This window comes from Typopeltis vanoorti, chromosome 2 (assembly GCF_054136105.1).
Source record: "Typopeltis vanoorti isolate ZY-2024b chromosome 2, IOZ_Tvanoo_1.0, whole genome shotgun sequence".
In the NCBI taxonomy this organism is placed as follows: domain Eukaryota; kingdom Metazoa; phylum Arthropoda; class Arachnida; order Uropygi; family Thelyphonidae; genus Typopeltis; species Typopeltis vanoorti.
Window position 1 is genome coordinate 110,206,170 of NC_143550.1, and position 20,301 is coordinate 110,226,470.

The 20,301-nt window shown below is 35.0% G+C and overlaps 1 protein-coding gene across 1 annotated transcript in view; it reads left to right on the forward strand.

The window, feature by feature from the left end:
• LOC150109332 (cellular tumor antigen p53-like) overlaps positions 1-20,301 on the forward strand; it is a 202,845-nt gene that overhangs the window by 48,019 nt on the left and 134,525 nt on the right. The window contains exon 3 of the mRNA XM_090412619.1: positions 4,798-4,906. Within this exon, the coding sequence (XP_090268745.1) occupies positions 4,798-4,906 (109 nt within the window). The remainder of the gene's footprint in view (positions 1-4,797; positions 4,907-20,301) is intronic.

The window sequence follows — 20,301 nt, forward strand, 5'->3', positions numbered from 1 at the left end:
CTATTTACCAATATTCCATTAGCTGACACTCTCAACTTACTATGTCATGAATACCCTCCTGATATTGCAAAGATTTTTGAATTTGTTATACATTCAGGATATTTCACCTGGAAAAACAAGATCTATAAAAAGTTGAAGGTAGTGCCATGGGTAGCCCTCTGTCTCCACCTTTGGCAAACTATTTTTTGAACCATCTGGAAGACACCTTGTTCTTATCTATTCATCCCTGACCCTATCTTTGGTTTCGTTATGTTGATGATGTCTTTGCTATTTGGCCGCATGCTGAAGAGGAACTTACTACATTCCTACAACAGATCAATAGTCTTCATCTACACATTCAGTTCATCATGGAAAAAGAAAGGGCTAATAGTTTACCGTTCTTGGACATCCTTCTTACACGCACAGCCTCTGGTACTTCATCAACCACTGTCTATCGAAAACCTACCATCAAAATTCTGTTCATCACACCTCTCAAAAAATTGGTGTTACCAAGTCTTCAATTAATAGGGCACATAAAGTTTGCTCCTCTCCCTCAAGCTTACAACAAGAACTTTTCACTATCAAAAAGTTAATAGAATTTAATGGTTACAATCCTAATCAAATCCAGCAGATAATTGACTCCTATGTTCCAACACCTCAGGATTCTTCAACAGACCACAGGGTTCCAATCCCTTATATTTCTTGCATCTCAAAACTGATTGGCAGAATTTTGAAGAAGTATCATCTCACTCCCACATATTTTCCTATCAACAAAATTTCTCACTCTTTGCCATCTACAAAAGACAAACTGGCACCTCTATCATTAGCTGCCGTTTACCAGAAACCATGTGAATGTAATTTAACATACTTTGGACAAACAGGTCATTCTGTGGGAAAAAAGAATGAAGGAACATCAGTAATTATATCAAATACATGAAACCTTAAAAGTCTGGTCTGGTACAATATAGTATTGACACTAAACACAATATCCAGTGGAATAAAGCTTGTCTTCTCCATAGATGCAAGTTAAATATGAACACCTTTTCAAAGAAAGTTGCGATGCCCTTTTATATCGGCCAAATTTGAATCGAAATGATTGTCTCTCTCTCCCAAACTTTTGGGAGATTCTTATCTTATGTAACCATCAAAGAAATAGTTTTTAAGAATTATTTAATATTTTATTAATATTAATTTCTAGCACATGCAACAATTTTTAATTGGTAATCCACCGACTGTTCTGTACTTTGTATTCCATTCCTTTTAATTGTTTGTTCTATACAGATAATGTACTGTTAATTTCAGTACAAAATATTTGTACCTTTATTTCATTAAAGCTAAACACTTTGTAAAACTAGCTAAACAAAAGTCATGGGAAGACTTCGGTAAGAACATAGAAAATAAATATCAAGAAGTGGCAAGATATTCGGGAGGTTGTTAAAGAAGCTCAGAAATGGAGAAAGAGTGCTGTAAAAAGAATTAGAGATGATCAAGGCGATATGCAAACTGGAGAAAAAGATATCCTTGAAGTATGTAGTAATTACTTCGAAAAATTGCTAAATGAAACTAGCAGTGATGACAGCACAGTGGTAAAAAAAAACACTGACCAGGCATGCAATTAGGAATACATATCCATACTTGAAGTAGAAAAAGCCATCAGAGGCGTGAAATGTGAAAAGGCAGCAGGAGTAGATGATATTCAACCAGAAATGCTCAACTATGGAGGTATAAAAGTCTTACAGTGACTGCACTGCATAGTTCAGAGGGACGAATTCCAGATGATTGGAGTAGAGCTCTCATAGTACACATATATAAAAAGGAAAATAAAACTGAATGTGAGAATTACAGAGGTATTTCTCTACTGAGTGTTTCTGGTAAGATTTATGCCAGTATACTTCAGAAATGGTTGAGAAGAATTGTAGAAGAGAAGCTTGGTGAAAAACAAGCTGGATGCAGGCCAAATAGAGGCTGTCAGGATTAGATTTTCACTTTATGACAAATAGTTTAGAATTTAAGTTTTCTAGATCTGGAAAAAGCATATGACAAGATGCCAAGAGAGAAGCCATTCAAAACGCTACAGTTGTATAGTGTCAGTGGGGCATTATATCAGGCAATACTTTATCTTTATTTGAGTTGCAAGTCAGCACTTAGAAGTGAAGGAAGTACAGGATGATGGTTTAATGTTAAATCTGGTGTCAGACAAGGATTATCCCCTCTGTTATTCATTATCTGTATGGATCACATTATGAATGAGAGTGGTATTAAACCAGATATCAAAATTGGAGATACTGTTGTCAGCTCTTTGCTTTATGTGGATGATGTTGTACTTCTAAATAAATCGGCTACAAGTCTGCAAAGATTCCCTGACTAAATTGAATAACTGTTATAATAGATATGATATGAAGGTCAACAATAACAAGACAAAGAGAATGAAAATAGGCAGAAGCATTGAAAATATCCACTGTATTTTGAATGGAGAACCTATAGAACAATATATTTCAGCTACCTAGGCACGAATTTTAGTGAAGATGGTAAATTAAATATGGAAATAGACAACAGAATCAACAAAGCTGGTATGGTAGGAAGTCAACTGAATAAATTTATATGGAATAAGAGAGAAATTAGTCAAAACACTAAATTAGGTGTATACAAGACAATGTTCAAACCAAATTTTAACTTATGGATCTGAGAGCTGGGTCAGAAGTAAAACACTTAACCAAAGACTAGAGACTGCAGATATGAGACCCTGCAAAAGATTAGTGGCGTGAACAGATGGCATCAATGCTAATATCATATTAAAAACGAGGATATTAGAAAAGAACTTGACATTGTCGGCATTCAGGAATGCATTAGCAGAGCTAATCTCAGGTGGTATGGTCACTTAAACAGAATGGGAGAGGAAAGATTAGCAAAACAAGTGTTCTCTGCCACGTTGGCAGCAAGGTGACCCGGAGGAAGACCAAGATACAGGTGGATCGATATGGTAAAAAGTGCCTTAGAAGATAAAAATATAAGATCTGGCTATTTTAGAGCCTTGACAGGTAACATTGATTTGGAAAATTGTATTTAAAAAGTTTGTAATGATATAAATTTTTCATGTAGTGCTATCATAACCTGTACACCCCTTGAGGGTAATTGTCAGGAATTTGATGATGATGATGAGTAAAATGGATGTGTAATTTTATTAAGCAATAGATTCATAAGAGTAGTATGAGGAAGGAGTAACGTGTGCATAAAATGATGTCAGTTATGAAAATTATGAGGTCAAAAGAGTTGCAACTGTTGTATAGAAAGAAGCTGACTCTGTAAGTTAAAGACAACTGAAAAGAATTCTATCATTATGCTGTAAATAAAAGAAAGAAAGAAGGAATAACTACTGAATGTGGGTAATAGATGCAGGAGTGATTGTTCAACTAATGAGTGTCCATTTTGTTATAAGCTATCAGCCTGGTATGCAACATTGAGCTCACTGCTACCCCCCTCCCTTTCATTGGTGAAGAAACCAGTGTATATGAGGACAAAGTATTAGAGAGATTGCACAAACTGAATAAGAGTTTGGCAGTAGGGACTGATGAGATATCACCATGGATGCTAAAACCATGTTCAGCTGAACTGGCTATTCTTTTGACCATGCTATATAATTTGAGTCTCAGTACAGGGAATATTCCACAGGAGTAGAAAGACTGTATTGTAATCCCATTGCACATGGGTGGTGCAAAGACTAATGTATCCAACTATCGACCTATCAGTATCTCTGGAGTGGTGGTGGTGAAGATTTCGAAAAAATTGGTGAGGGCTTGTATATAGAAATGGATTGACGAAGAATCTCTACTTAGCAATGAACAGCATGGGTTTACTAAGGGAAGGTTATGTTTGAGCAACTTGCTCACATTCTATAAGATTGCTAGACAAGGAGAATAGATACAAAATGATACTTTGAATTTTGTTAACTAACCCTTAAATCACCGTACTAAATACACAGTAGGTTTTGTGGGTAGGATTCACATTAAAAAAGAGGAAAAAAGTACTGATAGTGCTTCCAAGCACCTTTATATTTGTATTTTTAAAATTTTTCTTTCTTATGTATTGGTTTTATTTCCTTATTTATTATAAATAAGTGTGAATTTTGACTAGTTCCATTTTTAAAATTCAGTGGTGAAAAACATCTAGAATCAATCAGTTTTAATTTCAATCACAAAATTCTTATTGATGAGTGTAATTAAAATAAACTTAGTTATTTGAGACAGTAAATAATACTAATAAAAATATACACATAAATAAATGTATCAATAAACAAATAATATCAATTTGTTTTATTGATACACTTATTGAAACAGTATTTTATAACAATATTAAAATACTGTTATAAAATCATTCCATTATCAGTCATACAAAAGCTATTTAGTTGGATTTGAGACACTATAAGAACAGAGAAGTTGGCTAACTATTCAAGGCAAGAGCTGTGTGTCACTGTTGAAATCTTTTCAAGTGGGCTATGATAGATTTATATACAAAATCACACTTGTGTACTAAAAACAAAACAAAAGAAAAAAAGCTCAATTCATGTTTTTCAAGATAAGAATTTTCAACACTGATTGGATAATCTTGTTCTGTTTGAGTACAATGTAACTGACTTTTATGCTTTGATTTTATGAATGAGGTGTCTCCAGATTTTATGTTCAGTATCAACATGTTGAGTAATTGCACAATTCACCATGTTGGATGTAGTCTTATTATTTGTTTTTTTTTTATTTATTTTTTTATATTACTATGACTTAGACCATAGCTATAGTTAAAATGCATCACTTTACTGTTTTACAGGATTTTAAATAATTGGAATGATTCTGCTTGTCCAAACCTTTATATTACTGATAACTGGGAGGAAGAACAGGATGTTGCAAGTATTAATATACAACAAAATAATGGAACAGTAAGCATTTTGTTTATAAATCACTTAAGATTAAGAAAACTTTACTTTATAGTGATGAAAAATTTCATTTCCTTCTAGAAATATGGAGCTTAAAAAGTTCTTTGTATTTTCAGCAAGAGTTAATAATGGAATGCTTACTAATTGATTTACATGAATTGTTTAGCAGGAACAATGCAGGACTATTCCATACAGGATAATTGTGATAGTACTAAATGAAAAGTTACACCATTACTAACTTCCAATTATTTCCTTTAAATTAATTTGTTATCTGTCAAGTTTCCAATATTATCAGATCCTATATTTCTGCTTTTTCTTTTAAGGCAATTTTTACTGTATCAATCTGTCGACATCTTGGTCTTCCTCTGGGTCATTTCCTTGCTGACATAGCAAAGAACAGTTGTTTTGCTAATCTTTCTTCTCCCATTTTGTTTTATTACCATAATTTAATTACCATAGCACCTGAGTTGGAGGGGGGGGGGTGTGCTTAAGGGTCAAAGCTGTATAACTGACAGGAGACCTCCACATAGCCTTTAAAGGAATGCGGAGAACCGACCAGGGCTTCTGACCTAATGTCAAATCCTCTCCTTCTCATGCCGCACCCTGTTGGGTATCTACCTGGATACTGAACGAACGAGGATGGGCTGGCAATTTGGAATTTAGCTGACCAAATTGTATTCGTATTGGCTTAAACCAAAATACAAAATGATAGTACAACATGACAAAATTTCATGCCGGCTGGGGTGTTGCCCGGTTAACCCCCCCCCCGTTGTTTTCGCCAGGGAACCAGCGCGATCAGCAAAAAGTCAGTTACTGGAACAAATCTGAAAGCCCACCCCAACTTAACATCACCAGAGTTAAAGATCGGTACTATCAACATAATAAGCCTGAATGGCAAAGAAATGGAGCTAGCTGAGGAATTAAGATAAGTACCAGATCGACATAATAGGGGTGACCGAAACAAAAAAGACAAAAACTGGTGAGAACTTTCTCAGCAATAAATACAAAGTGTTATATTCAGGCGATGACAATCAAGGAAAAGAATGAGTAGCCATAGTATTCAACACTCAATATGAGGCTAATCTTCTTGAATGGCAGGCAGTCTCAAGTAGAGTGATGTAGGCTAATATCAGAATGGAGAATTGGACAATGAGACTTATTTGTGCCAATGTTCCCACAGAAGGCTCTAATAAGGTAGAAGTGGAGAAATTTTTTGATGCTTTGGAAAAAGCAGCTGACACAATGTAAAAGGAAAAGATAGTCCTTGTTGGGGATCTATATAGCAGAGTAGGAAATGATTGTCAGACATACGAAAATATTTTGGGAAAATTTGCAGAAAAGAGCAAAGCTAATAATAATGGCAAATACCTGTTGGATTTTTGCACAGGACATGGACTGGTTATTGCTAACACCATGTTCCAACATAAAAATGTTCACAAATTCACATGGAGAGAAGAGGCAAGGAATAAGAAAAGTCTCATTGACTATGTTATTGTTGATAGTGATGTTTTCTCCCTGGTGCCTGACACCAGAGTGTACAAAAGATTTGAAATTGGAAGTGATCACTATTTAGTCTTGAGCAGGATAAAATTGAATTTCATATTACAAAGAATAACATGTAAGAAAGTTTTAAAGCGAATAAGAGTTGAGCAGCTCTCAGATGTGAACTGAGACTAAAATAAACAAAGATTATTGAAGAAAAAATGAAAGAGTTTGAGAACAGGAACCACACCTTGAAGATTCAATGGCAAGCCTTGAAGAAAACCCTGATTGATTCAGCCATAGAGGCATGTGGTGAGGTAGTCTGCAGGGATAGAAAAATCAGAACTCCATGGTGGAGTGAAGGAAAAGAAGAAAGCATATCAAAATTTCCTGTCAAATAAGTCAGCTTTTGCACTTAGAGAATACAGAGGCAAATGTAACACAAAAATACAGAGAAAGCAAAACACTGTGTAAAACTAGCTAAACAAAAGTCATGGGAGGACTCTGGCAACAACATAGAAAATAAATATCAAGAAGGTGGTAAGATATTCTGAAAGTTGTTGAAGAAGCTTAGAAATGGAGAAAAGAGTACTGTAAAAGGAGTTAGAGATGAAAAAGGTGACATGAAAACGGGAGAAAAAGATATTCTTGAAGTATGGAGTAATTCTTCGAAAAACTGCTAAAAGGGAAATAAAACTGAATGTGAGAATTACAGAGGTATTTCCCTACTGAGTGTTCCTGGCAAGATCTATATGTAAGTATACTTGAGAAACGGTTATGAAGAATTGTGGAAGAAAAGCTTGGTGAAGAACAAGCTGGATTCAGGCCAAATAGAGGCTGTCAGGTTCAGATCTTCACTTTACGACAGATAGTTGAGAAAGCATGGGAATATAACAAACATCTGTATTTAAGTTTTGTCGATCTGGAAAAGGCATATGACAAGGTGCCAAGAGAGAGTCTATTCAATAGACTACAGTTATATGGTGTCAATGGGGCATTATATCAAGCAATACTTAGTCTTTATTTGAGTTGTAAGTTATAATTGAAAGAAGTACAGGAAGATGGTTTAATGTTAAATCTGGTGTGAGACAAGGATGTACATTATCCCCTCTGTTATTCATTATCTATATGGATCACATTATGAAGGAAAGTGGAATTAAACATGATATTAGAATTGGAGATGTTAATGTCAGCTCTTTGCTTTATGCGGACGATGTTATACTTCTAAATAAATCCAGTTCAAGTTTACAAGATTCCCTGACTAAATTGAATAACTGTTGTAATAGATATGGTATGAAGATCAGCATTAAAAAGACAAAGACAATGAAAATAGGTAGAATTGTTGAAAATGTCAACTGTGTTGTGAACGGGGAACCTGTGGAACAAGTAAAACATTTCAGTTACTTAGGAACGATTTTTAGTGAAGATGGTAAATTAAATATGGAAATAGACAACAGAATCAACAAAGCTGGTATAGCAGGAAGTCAACTGAATAAATTTATATGGAATGAGAGAGAAATTAGTCAGAACAATAAATTAGCTGTATACAAGACCATGTTCAAATCAGTTTGAACACAGTCGAGAGCTTCTTACCCAGCTCTCAGATCTTATGGATCTGAGAGCTGGATCAGAAGTAAAACACTTGACCAAAGACTAGATACCACAGATATGAGAGTCCTGAGAAAGATTAGAGGTGTGAGCAAATGGTGTCAATGGCAATACCATATTAAAAATGAATATATTAGGAAAGAACTTGACATTGTCAGCATCCAGGAATGCGTTAGCAAAGCTAATCTCAGGTGGTATGGTCACTTAAACAGAATGGGCAAGGAAAGATTTGCAAAACAAGTGTTCTTCTCCAGGTTGCCAGGAAAATGGCCCAGAGGAAGACCAAGATATAGATGGATTGATACAGTACAAAATGCCTTAGATGATAGAAATATAAGATCTGATAATGTTGGAGTCTTGACAAGTAACAGACTGATTTGGAGGAAAATTGTAGATAGGAAGTTTGTAATGATATAAATTTTTCATGTAGTACTATCATATCCTTACACCCCTTGAGGGTACATGTCAGGAATTTGATGATGATGATACCACCTGAGATTAGCTATGTTTAATTACTATACCACCTGAGATTAGCTATGCTAACAATGGCATGGTCATTCTTAATATCTTCATTTTTAATGTGATACTGCCATCTATTCACTCCACTGATCTTTCTCAGAACTCTCATATGAGAGATCGCCAGTCTTTGATCAAGTGTTTTATTTCTAACCTATCTAAAATAAATTAAGTTAAATATAAAATAAGTGAAAATTGGTTTGAACACTGTCTATACAGCTAATTTAGTGTTTTGGCTAATTTCTTTAGTGTTTCATATAACTTTATTTAGCTGACTTCCTATCATACCAGCTTTATTAATTCTGTTGACCATTTCATATTTAATGTTTGATCTTCACTAAAAATTGTGCCTAAATTTAGCTGAAATGTTTTGTTTGTTCTATGGATTCACCATTCAGGATACAGTTGATGTTTTCAATAATTCTGCATATTTTTACTGGGAGGAGACATACACATAGCCTTTTAAAGAATGCGAGAACCAACTAGGACTTCTGACCTAATGGCGAATCCTCACCTTTTCGTGGTGCACCCTGTTGGGTATCTATCTGAATACTGAATGAACGAGGATAGACTGGCAATTTGGAATTTAGTCAGCAAAATTGTACCACAATGTAAAATGATGGTATAATATGACAGAAAAAAAAAAACATTTTATTTTGTTTTTTTGTGGTTCCTACTCATAAAAGGTTATTAGTAAACGTATACCACATTTGTACTGTGTGTGGACAGAGGAATTTTTTTTTTTTTTTCATTTTTATCAATTTTATGTATTTTTTAATTTATTTATTACATAGTCTGGAAACCCTGACCTAGAGACCAAACATGGAACCTTTTCAGGCCTCCCTTCCAGTAAGCAGAGCAGTGGCCTCGCACTGGGTGATGAAATTCATCGCCCACCTAAAGACAGTCATAAACATCCATGCCCATGGTAGAATTCGAATGTGCACCTGTTGTTTGGAGAGAGGGTGCGCTAACCACTCAGCCAATCAGGCCAACAATTTTGTTCAAATCAAATTATATTGCATTAAGTTTAAAGACACAAAGACTGATGTAAAATATTTTCTAATTTCATTTATCAATTTCATGTTAAATGTAATATTGTTCCATTTTTAGTATGGTGAGTTTTGACTTCTCTGTAGGAGCCTCCATTGCTCAGTCAGTATAGACGAAGCCCTTTGGTTGGAAAGACCTGGGTTCGATTCCCGTCAATGACAGTCGCCTGAAGATGAGTTATCCAGTCTTGTACGGAGGTGGAGGCTTTTTTCCTTCTGGTAACTCAAGTTTTTCATCCCTCAAAACAGGCAAACTGGTTCTGCGAACACACACACCGCTACTTGATACTATGGCAAGGAAGGCAACGGGAAACCACCTTGCTCATAATCATCTCACTAGTATGGTAGCATATGGCTATCCCCCACTAGCCGTATGGCTGAGGGAATAGGAGGAAGTTTTAGCTTCTACTTTTGAGAGAAACTTGTGTCATGAAATTATGAATTATCTACTCATAAACACAAGAGAAGTATATTTAATATACTGCTAGATATTTCAGTTTGAAATATCTGGCAGTATATTAAATGTCCCAGTATATTAAATGTACTTTTTAATAAACTAACAAACTATCATCAGTGGCTTAACAGAAAACAGTTTTTTACAAAGTAGAATACAAACAATTGATCATTCAAAATTAGAACGAGCCACGTGATGTTACATCATTAATCACAATATCATTTCACTGAAGAAAGGTAAACATAAGAGTGCAGAATAGTTACATGTTTAAAGTTACAACATCATACAGTTTGATTTGGATAACACATTTTTATTATTATTATTATTTTTATTAAGACAATTGAGATACTACATCTGTGTAATGATATCTTTAGTATGATATTGTAAATTTATACATGTGATTTATTCTGCACTCTTATGTTTATCTTTCTTCAGTGAAATGATATTATAATTAGCAATTTAACATCATGTGGCTCATTCTAATTTTGAATAATCAATTGTTTGTATTCTACCTTTTATAAATCTGATGATAGTTTGTTAGTTTCAAAACTGAAATATCTGGCAGTATATTAATATACTTCTCTTTTGTTTACGTGTAGATAATTTATAAGTTTTGGCTTAAAAATAAAATTTGCCGATGTTCCATTTTCAAAGATGCTACATCGTCTATAAATCATGCTATCCTAAAAAAACTTTTGAAACATCTGTTGAAAATGTATTTAACCTCTTGTGGTGACTGTAAAAGATATGCTTATTTAGAATACTGAAAAATGAGTTTCAGTCAAGTATTATGTTTTTTGTTTGTAAGTGTCTGCATGCACACACAGTGTTTGCTGTTCTCTTATTTTTAAAATTTATATTGTGTGTGTGTGCGCACGTGCTCTTGTAGGAAGTATATAAAAGGAATCCACAGCATCATTAATATTGATATAAATTTTGAAGTCATTTTTTGCACCATCTAAATTAGGAAGAGGAGTGTTAGCCACTTCTAGTGCAATGTTGTTACAAGAGGATTTGAATAGGTTGGTCTTTGTGCTGAAGAAGAGGGCTGTCATTTCAGTGGCGCTAAGTGTAAAGTTATGCACTTTGTCCAGAGAAGATGAAGTTGAAATAAAAATTCTTCTTCACAAGTATGGAAAAGATGATAGTTCCATTGTATAAGGCACTAATCAGATCACATTTGGATTTCTGTGCACAGATCTGGTCAGCTGGTTTTATATTGGCAATAAAAAAACATTGGAGGGGGAGAGAGAGAGAGAAAGCAGAGGTGACTGAGTGAGACTATCTCAGGATCCTGGAATGTTGAATATGAGGGGAAGTATTAGAGAAGAGGTGATATGAATTGATGAGTGGTGAAAGTATATTAAATATACTACCATGTGTGCATATCCCCTTGTCCATTGCATTTGTCGCTTTGTTATAATAAATATAAGCAGCTTATAAAAAAAAAACCATACTGTCCATTGAAGAGAATTCGGTTGTCAACCCAGTTCTGAATCCTGGTCCTCACTAGCCTTTCTAACAACTTGACCATAAGAAAAGTTCCATTGAATGGAGGTGCCAGGTAACTATCCAACCTCTCACATCTGAGCTGCATCCCTGAGAAGTCTTGCAGTTGAGAATTTGAATGTGTTGATTTAAAGCAGCAGAAAAGAAAAAGAAAACAGCAGGAAGGTCCAGAATTGTGGAAGGGAGTTTGTTAGGATAGAACTGTGGCCAGGGCATATGGTCCATTTTTTTTCTTCTTGCTATAGTTTTCATATATAAAGATGTCTGGTCCTATAGTTATTTTTAGCTGCTAACAAATTTCTGCTTCACGCAGAAAGATCTGTCTGTATACTACTCGGTTTAGTATCTCTTCAATGTGGTGATAGCATATTTTGTTTTGTGGCTAGAGAAGTGCACCACTTTTCTTTGGGATCTAGTATCACTGATGTGGCCATATGAATAAAATGTGAAGATATCAAAGTTTTTTCAAAGTGTGTGTGTCTGTGTATTTTTTTATTTTATTATTATTTTTTTTTTATCCTCCAGAAACTGCTAGTTATCTGAAATATCAAGTTTCTTGATATAAATGAAATATTTTAAATCACCTATTGGTATAAAAGAAAATATATAACAGAACCATTTTGATTAATAATTCTTTGATAAATCTTCAAGCTTTTTCTTTCAACTGAATTCAGAAACTAGTATATATATATAAAAAATGTGTATCTGAACAGAAGAAATGAATACAAAGATGTGATATAAGTAGATACAAATGATTAGTCCATGCTGCTTGTTCTGCATAAACTTTAGGTTTACAGTTACAATACAAGTCAAATTGCATTGCAGTTTGACTTGTATTGTAACTGTATAGTTTACCGTCTTGATTCCAGTCATGCCTTTGTTACTAAAATCTGAATTCCGTGTGTCTCTAGAAAGCATTCGAAGCTGTTAGATTGATGATGACTACTCACATGAACAAAAGAACAGCATTACATGTGCTGATTAGTATTAATGCTATATAAACCTGTAGTTATAGTTATAAAAAATAAATAAAAGTTTCTAATTCATTGGTTGGTATGTGTATAAAAACTTTTATTTATTTTTTTTATTTGGCATAGATTACACATTATGTTTGATTCCATCTATGTTTATACATATATGGTATTTGGCAGACAGTCCTTTAACTGGATCAAATTTGACAGAAGAGTACTTTGTTCCCAGATCTGTTTTTTCTAACATGTCCCTTACATTCTTATGGGGTTCAGATCTGGACTTTGTGGTGGCCAGGGAATATGATGGAAGTTGCTGCCATGCTCTCTGAACCACTGAACAATTCTTTAGTGATGGACAGTAGCATTGTCATCATGAAACACAGTCGTCACCTGCTAGATGAAAAGTCAGCATTGCTGGACGAAGACGAACGTTTTATCAGCAACAATGTTCAGATATTCCTTGGAGGAGATCTGACCTTCCAGCAATAACAGGGGACCTATTCCATTCCAACAGAACATGTCCCACATCATGACACCACCTCCAGAACCTTGAGTTGTATTTACAAGACAAGCTGGGTCATTGCTTCAGGGGCTTCTGCCAAAACTCTTCATACCGTCTGTACAGAATAACATGTACTGTGACTCATCAGACCATGACTTTTTTTTTCAGTATCCAGCGATGGTGTTACTGACACTATTGACAAACTTTCTAGTTCTTCACAGAAATAGTGGTTTAGGCATGCTACTGCCAGTACCAATCCTCTTCAATTCCCTGTGCATAGTTTGGTGAGATATGGGTCAGGAATAGCCTTCATTAAATGCTTGCTGCATGCAGGAAGTTCTGTTTGTTCATACAAGCTCTCTTAGACAAGCAATGCGGGTTATTTTTCCACTGATGAAACCTGGGATATCTCACCTTTTGAGAAATTAGTCAGCTCCGCTGTTTTCAAAATTGTGACTCTAGTCAGATGGGCACCCACAATAAGCCCTTTATTGAACTCTGAAAGATCCTTTGTTTTTCCCATGGTGACCAACACTATTGATGATTATTAACCAGTAGCATTCTTAAATAGTTGCCTAGAACACATAGTGACACACGTGACCAAGTATTTTGCATATATGCTGTGTAAGTGACATTTACATACATCTGCATAAAGATTTCTATTTCAGTGCCAGGTATGGGTATAATAACTATATGTGAAATGAAATGTGTGATGGGGAAAAATACATAATGGCAATCAAATGGTTAATATATATAATCTTACTCATTATTTTTATGTAATAGCATTTGCAGTTCATGTGGTGTTCTTGAAGGTTTGCAGTACCTGTTGAAACTTTTCAACAGATACTGCAAATGTTAATCAGTTTAATGAATGAACAGACAAAAAACCATCTCCAAACTTGCTAGTAAGTAGATATATTTGGAAAACTATATATGAAATCAATGTTTCATGAAATACTATCAATATTTATCTAATATAGATAAATATTTATTGATATTAGAATCAACTCAATTTGATTCAAATTAAGTTATCACTTTTTTGTGTGTATGTGGGGGGGGGGAATAAATATTTTATTCATCCACAATCTTAAAGCAGCTGCATCAAGGAAAGTAGATGGGCTTGCTGTTATATATGATAATTGTTTACTTTTCCCAGATATATGAATAATAATAAAATCATGAATTTCTATCTACAAATTATGTAAGAAATTGATTAGGATGCAACAGTATGATAATTTAAAGTTTTTTTTTGTTTTTTTTTTAAACTGCTAGTAAAGGAATATATATATTCAGGTAAGACTACATAGTTTTACATGATTTAAGACTTTATTTACTATGTTGGCATTTTATTTATTGGATTTTACAATAGATGTCCATTATAATGAAGTGATATACTATAAGAAGTTCTGGCCTAAGTCCTATAAAAACCACTACTGTTTTAAGTTCATTAATACAACCAGAAAAAGCTGAAAACCTTCACTATAGTGAACTGAATTTCTTAACCAAGGACCAGAATAAGTAAGACCAGAAAATTGCAGGGAAATTTAAAACAGGAAACTGGAGGAAATATAACAAAAGAAAATCATGAGAAAACAACATCATCAAATGCCTGCCTTGTACCCTCAAGGGGTGTACAGGATATGATAGTACTACATGAAAAATTTACATCATTACTAACTTTCTATCTACAATTTTCCTCCAAATCAATCTGTTACTTGTCAAGACTCCAACATTATCAGATCTTGTATTTCTATCATCTAAAGCATTTTGTACTATATCAATCCATCTATATCTTGGTCTTCCTCTGGGCCATTTTCCTGGCAACCTGGAGAAGAACACTTGTTTTGCAAATCTTTCCTTGCCCATTCTTTTTAAGTGACCATACCACCTGAGATTAGCTCTGCTAACGCATTCCTGGATGCTGACAATGTCAAGTTCTTTCCTAATATCCTCGTTTTAAATATGGTATTGCCATTGATGCCATCTGCTCACGCCTCTAATCTTTCTCAGGACTCTCATATCTGCAGTCGCTAGTCTTTGGTCAAGTTTTTACTTCTGACCCAGCTCTCAGATCCATAAGTTAAAACTGGTTTGAACACTGTCTTGTATACAGCTAATTTACTAAATTAGCTGTATACAAGATTTCTGACTAATTTCTCTCTTATTCCATATGAATTTATTCAATTGATTTCCTACCATACCAGCTTTGTTGATTCTGTTGTCTATTTCCATATTTAATTTACCATCTTCATTGAAAATCATGCCTGAGTAGCTGAAATGTTTTACTTGTTCCAAAGGTTCTCCATTCACAACGCAGTTGACATTTTCCACGATTCTGCCTGTTTTCATTGTCTTTGTCTTTTTAATGCTGACCTTCATACCATATCTATTACAACAGTTATTCAATTTAGTCAGGGAATCTTGTAAACTTGTAGTGGTTTATTTAGAAGTATAACATCGTCCGCATAAAGCAAAGAGCTGACATTAACATCTCCAATTTTGATATCAGGTTTAATACCACTCTCCTTCATAATATGATTCATATAGATAATGAATAACAGAGGGGATAATGTACATCCTTGTCTCAACAGATTTAACATTAAACCATCTTTCTGTACTTCCTTCAATCCTAACTGCTGATTTACAACTCAAATAAAGACCAAGTATTTCCTAATATAATGCCCAATTGACACCATATAACTGGCATATTGAATAGCTTCTCTCTTGGCACTTTGTCATATGCCTTTTCCAGATCGACAAAACTTAAATACATATCTTTGTTACATTCCCATGATTTCTCGACAATTTGTTGTAAAGTGAAGATCTGATCCTGACAGCCTCTGTTTGGCCTGAATCCAGTTTGTTCTTCACCCAGCTTTTCTTCAACAATTCTTCTCAACCATTTCTTAAGTATACTAGCATAACTCTTACCAGGAACACTCAGTAGGAAAATACCTCTGTAATTCTCATATTCAGTTTTATTTCCCTTTTTATATATGGGTACTATGAGAGCTCTACTCCAATCATCGGGAATTCATCCCTCTGTCCACGCCCTCTGAACTATGCAGTGCAGCTGCCGTAAGACTTTTATACCACCATACTTAAGCATTTCTGGTCGAATATCACCTACTCCAGTCTGTCTTTCCACATTTCAAGCCTTTGATGGCTTTTTCTACTTCAAGTATGGATATGTATTCCTGACTGTATGCCTGTTGAGTGTTTTTTACCACTGTGCTATCACTGCTTGTTTCATTTAGCAATTTTTTGAAGAATTACTCCATACTCCAAGGATATCTTTTTCTCCCATTTTCATGTCACCTTTATCATCTCTAACTTCTTTTACAGGACTCTTTCCTCCTTTTCTAAGCTTCTTCAACAACTTTCAGAATATCTTACCACCTTCTTGATATTTATTTTCTATGTTGTTGCCAGAGTCCTCCCATGACTTTTGTTTGCTAGTTTTACACAGTGTTTCGCTTTCTTACATTTGTCTCTGTATTCTCTAAGCGCAAAAGCTGACTTATTTGCCAAGAAGTTTTGATATGCTTTCTTCTTTTCCTTCACTGCCTCTTAACTTCCTGTGTCCACCATGGAGTTCTGATTTTTCTATCCCTGCAGACTACCTCACCACATGCCTCTATCGCTGAATCAATCTGTGTTTTCCTCAAGGCTTGCCACTGAATCTCCAAGGTGTGGTTCCTGTTCTCAAACTCTTTCATTTTTTCTTCAATAATCTTTGTGTATTTTAGTCTGCAGTTCACATCTGAGAGCTGCTCAACTTTTATTCGCTTTAAAACTTTCTTACATGCTATTCTTTTCAATATGAAATTCAATTTTATCCTGCTCAATACTAAATAGTGATCACTTCCAGTTTCAGATCTTTTGTACACTCTGGTGTCATGAACCAGGGAGCATTGGTGCACTCAGGATTTAATCTTGGAGGGGGCCGAGCGCTCAGAATTTAACCTTGGGGGGGGGGGGGAGTTGAGTAGACGTTTTGCGAATACACACTACACATCGCATATGACCTATAACTGAGAATCTGCAGTGATCGCTAATTCATAAGTAGCACACAACATAAATAAAAAAATGAATTTTAATTAGGAAAAGATTTTTGGAAATTTTTCTAATGTTTTTTCCTTTTCTTTGGGGGGTTCCCGGGCCTCTTGCCCACCCCCTCTGGGTGCGCCACTGCCAGGGAGAAAACATCACTATCAACAATAACATAGTCAATGAGACTTTTCTTATTCCTTGCTTCTTCTCTCCATGTGAATTTGTGCACATTTTTATGTTGGAACATGGTGTTAGTAATAACCAGTCCGTGTCCTGAGCAGAAATCCAACAGGAATTTGCCATTATTATTAGCTTTGCTCTTTTCTGCAAATTTTCCCAAAATATTTTTGTATGTGTGACAATCATTTCCTACTCTGCTATTCAGATCCCCAACAAGGACCAACTTTTCCTTTTACATTGTGTCAGCTGCTTTTTCTAAAGCATCAAAAAATTTCTCCGCTGCTACCTTAGTAGAGCCTTCTGTGGGAACATTGGCACAAATAAGTCTCATTGTCCAATTCTCCATTCTGATATTAGCCTACATCAGTCTACTTGAGACTGCCTGCCATTCAAGAAGATTAGCCTCGTATTGAGTGTTGAATACTATGGCTACTCATTCTTTTTCTTGATTGTCGTTGCCTGAATATAACATTTTGTATTTATTGCTGAGAAAGTTCTCACCAGTTTTTGTCTTTTTTGTTTCGGTCACCCCTATTATGTCGATCTGGTACTTATCTTAATTCCTCAGCTAGCTCCATTTCTTTGCCATTCAGGCTTGTTATGTTGATAGTACCGATCTTTAACTCTGGTGATGTTAAGTTGGGGTGGGCTTTCAGATTTGTTCCAGTAACTGACTTTTTGCTGTTCGCGCTGGTTCCCTGGCGAAAACAACGAGGGGGGGGGGCTTGTTTAACCAGGCGATGCACCAGCCGGCATGAAATTTTGTCATGTTGTACTATCATTTTGTATTTTGGTTTAAGCCGAGAAGAATACAATTTGGTCAGCTAAATCCCAAATTGCAGGCCCATCCTCGTTCGTTCAGCATCCCGGTAGATACCCATCATGATGCACACCATGGGGAGGTGAGGATTGGACATTAGCTCAGAAGTCCTGTTCAGTTCTCCACATTCCTTTAAAGGCAGCTATGTTGAGGTCTCCTCTCAGTTATACAGCTTTGACCCTTAAGCACCCCACGGATAATATTCTTGATTTGTAAATTCTAAGGTTTCTCAAGGAAGATAATAGTGTAGAGTGTATTCTTTTGTTGATTGTGAATGATTTACGATATTGAAAAAAATTAGTCAGAAGAAGCAGGTTTTCAGATTCCTACTTAAATTTCTTATGAATAAAATGGCATTGAAGAAAGTTTTTTCACTTGTTTATAAGTTAAATTAAACTTGCTAAGAAATTATATTCTAATTTAATTCTTTATCCAAGTGTAAGCAAGCAAAGTTTGTATGTGAAATATCTTCATGACTAAGTTACTTCTATATATAGCTGCTAATGGCTTCACATTTTTTGCCTTAGTATTCCATAATGCAAAGCACAGTTCCTTTTGGGTGTGTGTATAATGCTATGCATTATGGAAAGAGCCACTATCCAGACCAGTTTCAATCTTTTACTGGGGTCTCATCAATGGGAAGTAATGGAGAAATCATATATTTTGCATATACAGGTAGTGAAAAGTGTCACCTTATTGAAATACTCTTGATTAGAGCTAGAAAGTTGTAGAAAGTTTTTCAATTTGTTATAAGTTAAATTAAAATGGCTAAGAAATTGTTCTTGTTTTATCCTTTATGCAAATATAAGCAATATATGACTCTGAATTATTTCATATCCCTTCTGGGTCTGTCTCCCACGGATGAGACCTCAGTAAAGATGAAACAGTTCTGGATAGTGACCCTTCCCATAATGCACATTATACACACCTGAAGGGATGTGCATTTTGCATTATGGATACTTATGCAATTAATGTGAAGTGATTAGCCTCTATACACAAGTAGCTTAGTTGTGAGGATACTTCATGCACAAACTTTATTTGCTTACACATGGATAAAGGATTAAACAAGAAAGGAATTCTTCTTTAATAAAAAGACGTTGACCTCCACATTCTGCAAGTCACTAGAAGGAAACTGGACACCTAATTGCAAAACACCAAAAGATTGTAGCTTGTTCAGTAATTATTATTATGGACAATATCAGAGGGTAATGTATGGTGGAGTGGAATCAAGGTGAATGAAGGTGACTGGTGGAACTCTAGGGCTCTGTACTCTTTAATTTGTATATTAATGATGTAGCAGAAGTTTTTTTTTTGGGGGGTGGGGGAATATTCAGTTGTTCACTGATGATGCAAAATTCAGGAGGGCAATAGTTGATGAAGGTGATGTAGATCACTTACAGAATGATTTAAATAAAATTGGCAGTTTGAGCAAAGGACAATGGTTGTCAATTTAATGTTGTAAAAGGTAATGCACTTCACAGGATGAAAAAGATTACATATGTTGTATCATATTGATGGTCCTAGTTTACAGTAAATTGATGAGGCTAGGGATCTGGGGCTGATGCCAGATAGAGATTTGAAATTCAGAGTACATATTGCAAGAGTTGGCAAAATAGCTCAGAGGATTACTTGAATGTTGAAGAACACATTAACAAGTAAAGATAGGAAGGTTATGATCTCTCTTTATGGGGCTGTGGCTCAACCAAATGTTGACCACTGTGCACAGATTTAGTCACCTGCGTTTCTTGGGAAACAGATTCAGAGACAGGTGACCAAGCTTGTGGCAGGTCCATGGAAGGTTCCAATGAGGATAGCTTTAAAACGTGTTTGTTGCAGAGTTTAGCTGACAGGCTGAGGAGATGGGATATGAGCTCCAGTAGATACTCAGAACCAAAAAACTATCTGGCATCCAGATTGCTCAACATTTTTTTTCCCCCTCTTCTGATGTCTGATTTCTTATTCATTAAAGAGTGAAAGATGTATTGTGGTAAAAAGCCAAACGGCTATTTTTTCTCGCAAAGTTAACTTCGCCAGAAAAATTATTTTTAATTATTTTATTTTTATTTTTTCTCGCGAAGAAAAAATAAAATTTCTTCGCCAGAAAAAAATAAAAATAAAATAAATAAAAATAGCTGTTTTGGCTTTTTATCTTAGTTATAATATAATATATGGGCACACCTTTCTTGCATTCATATAGTGAAGGTATGTAAGTTCTTTTCACTTAAACTTTGATATCATCCAGGTCTACCTA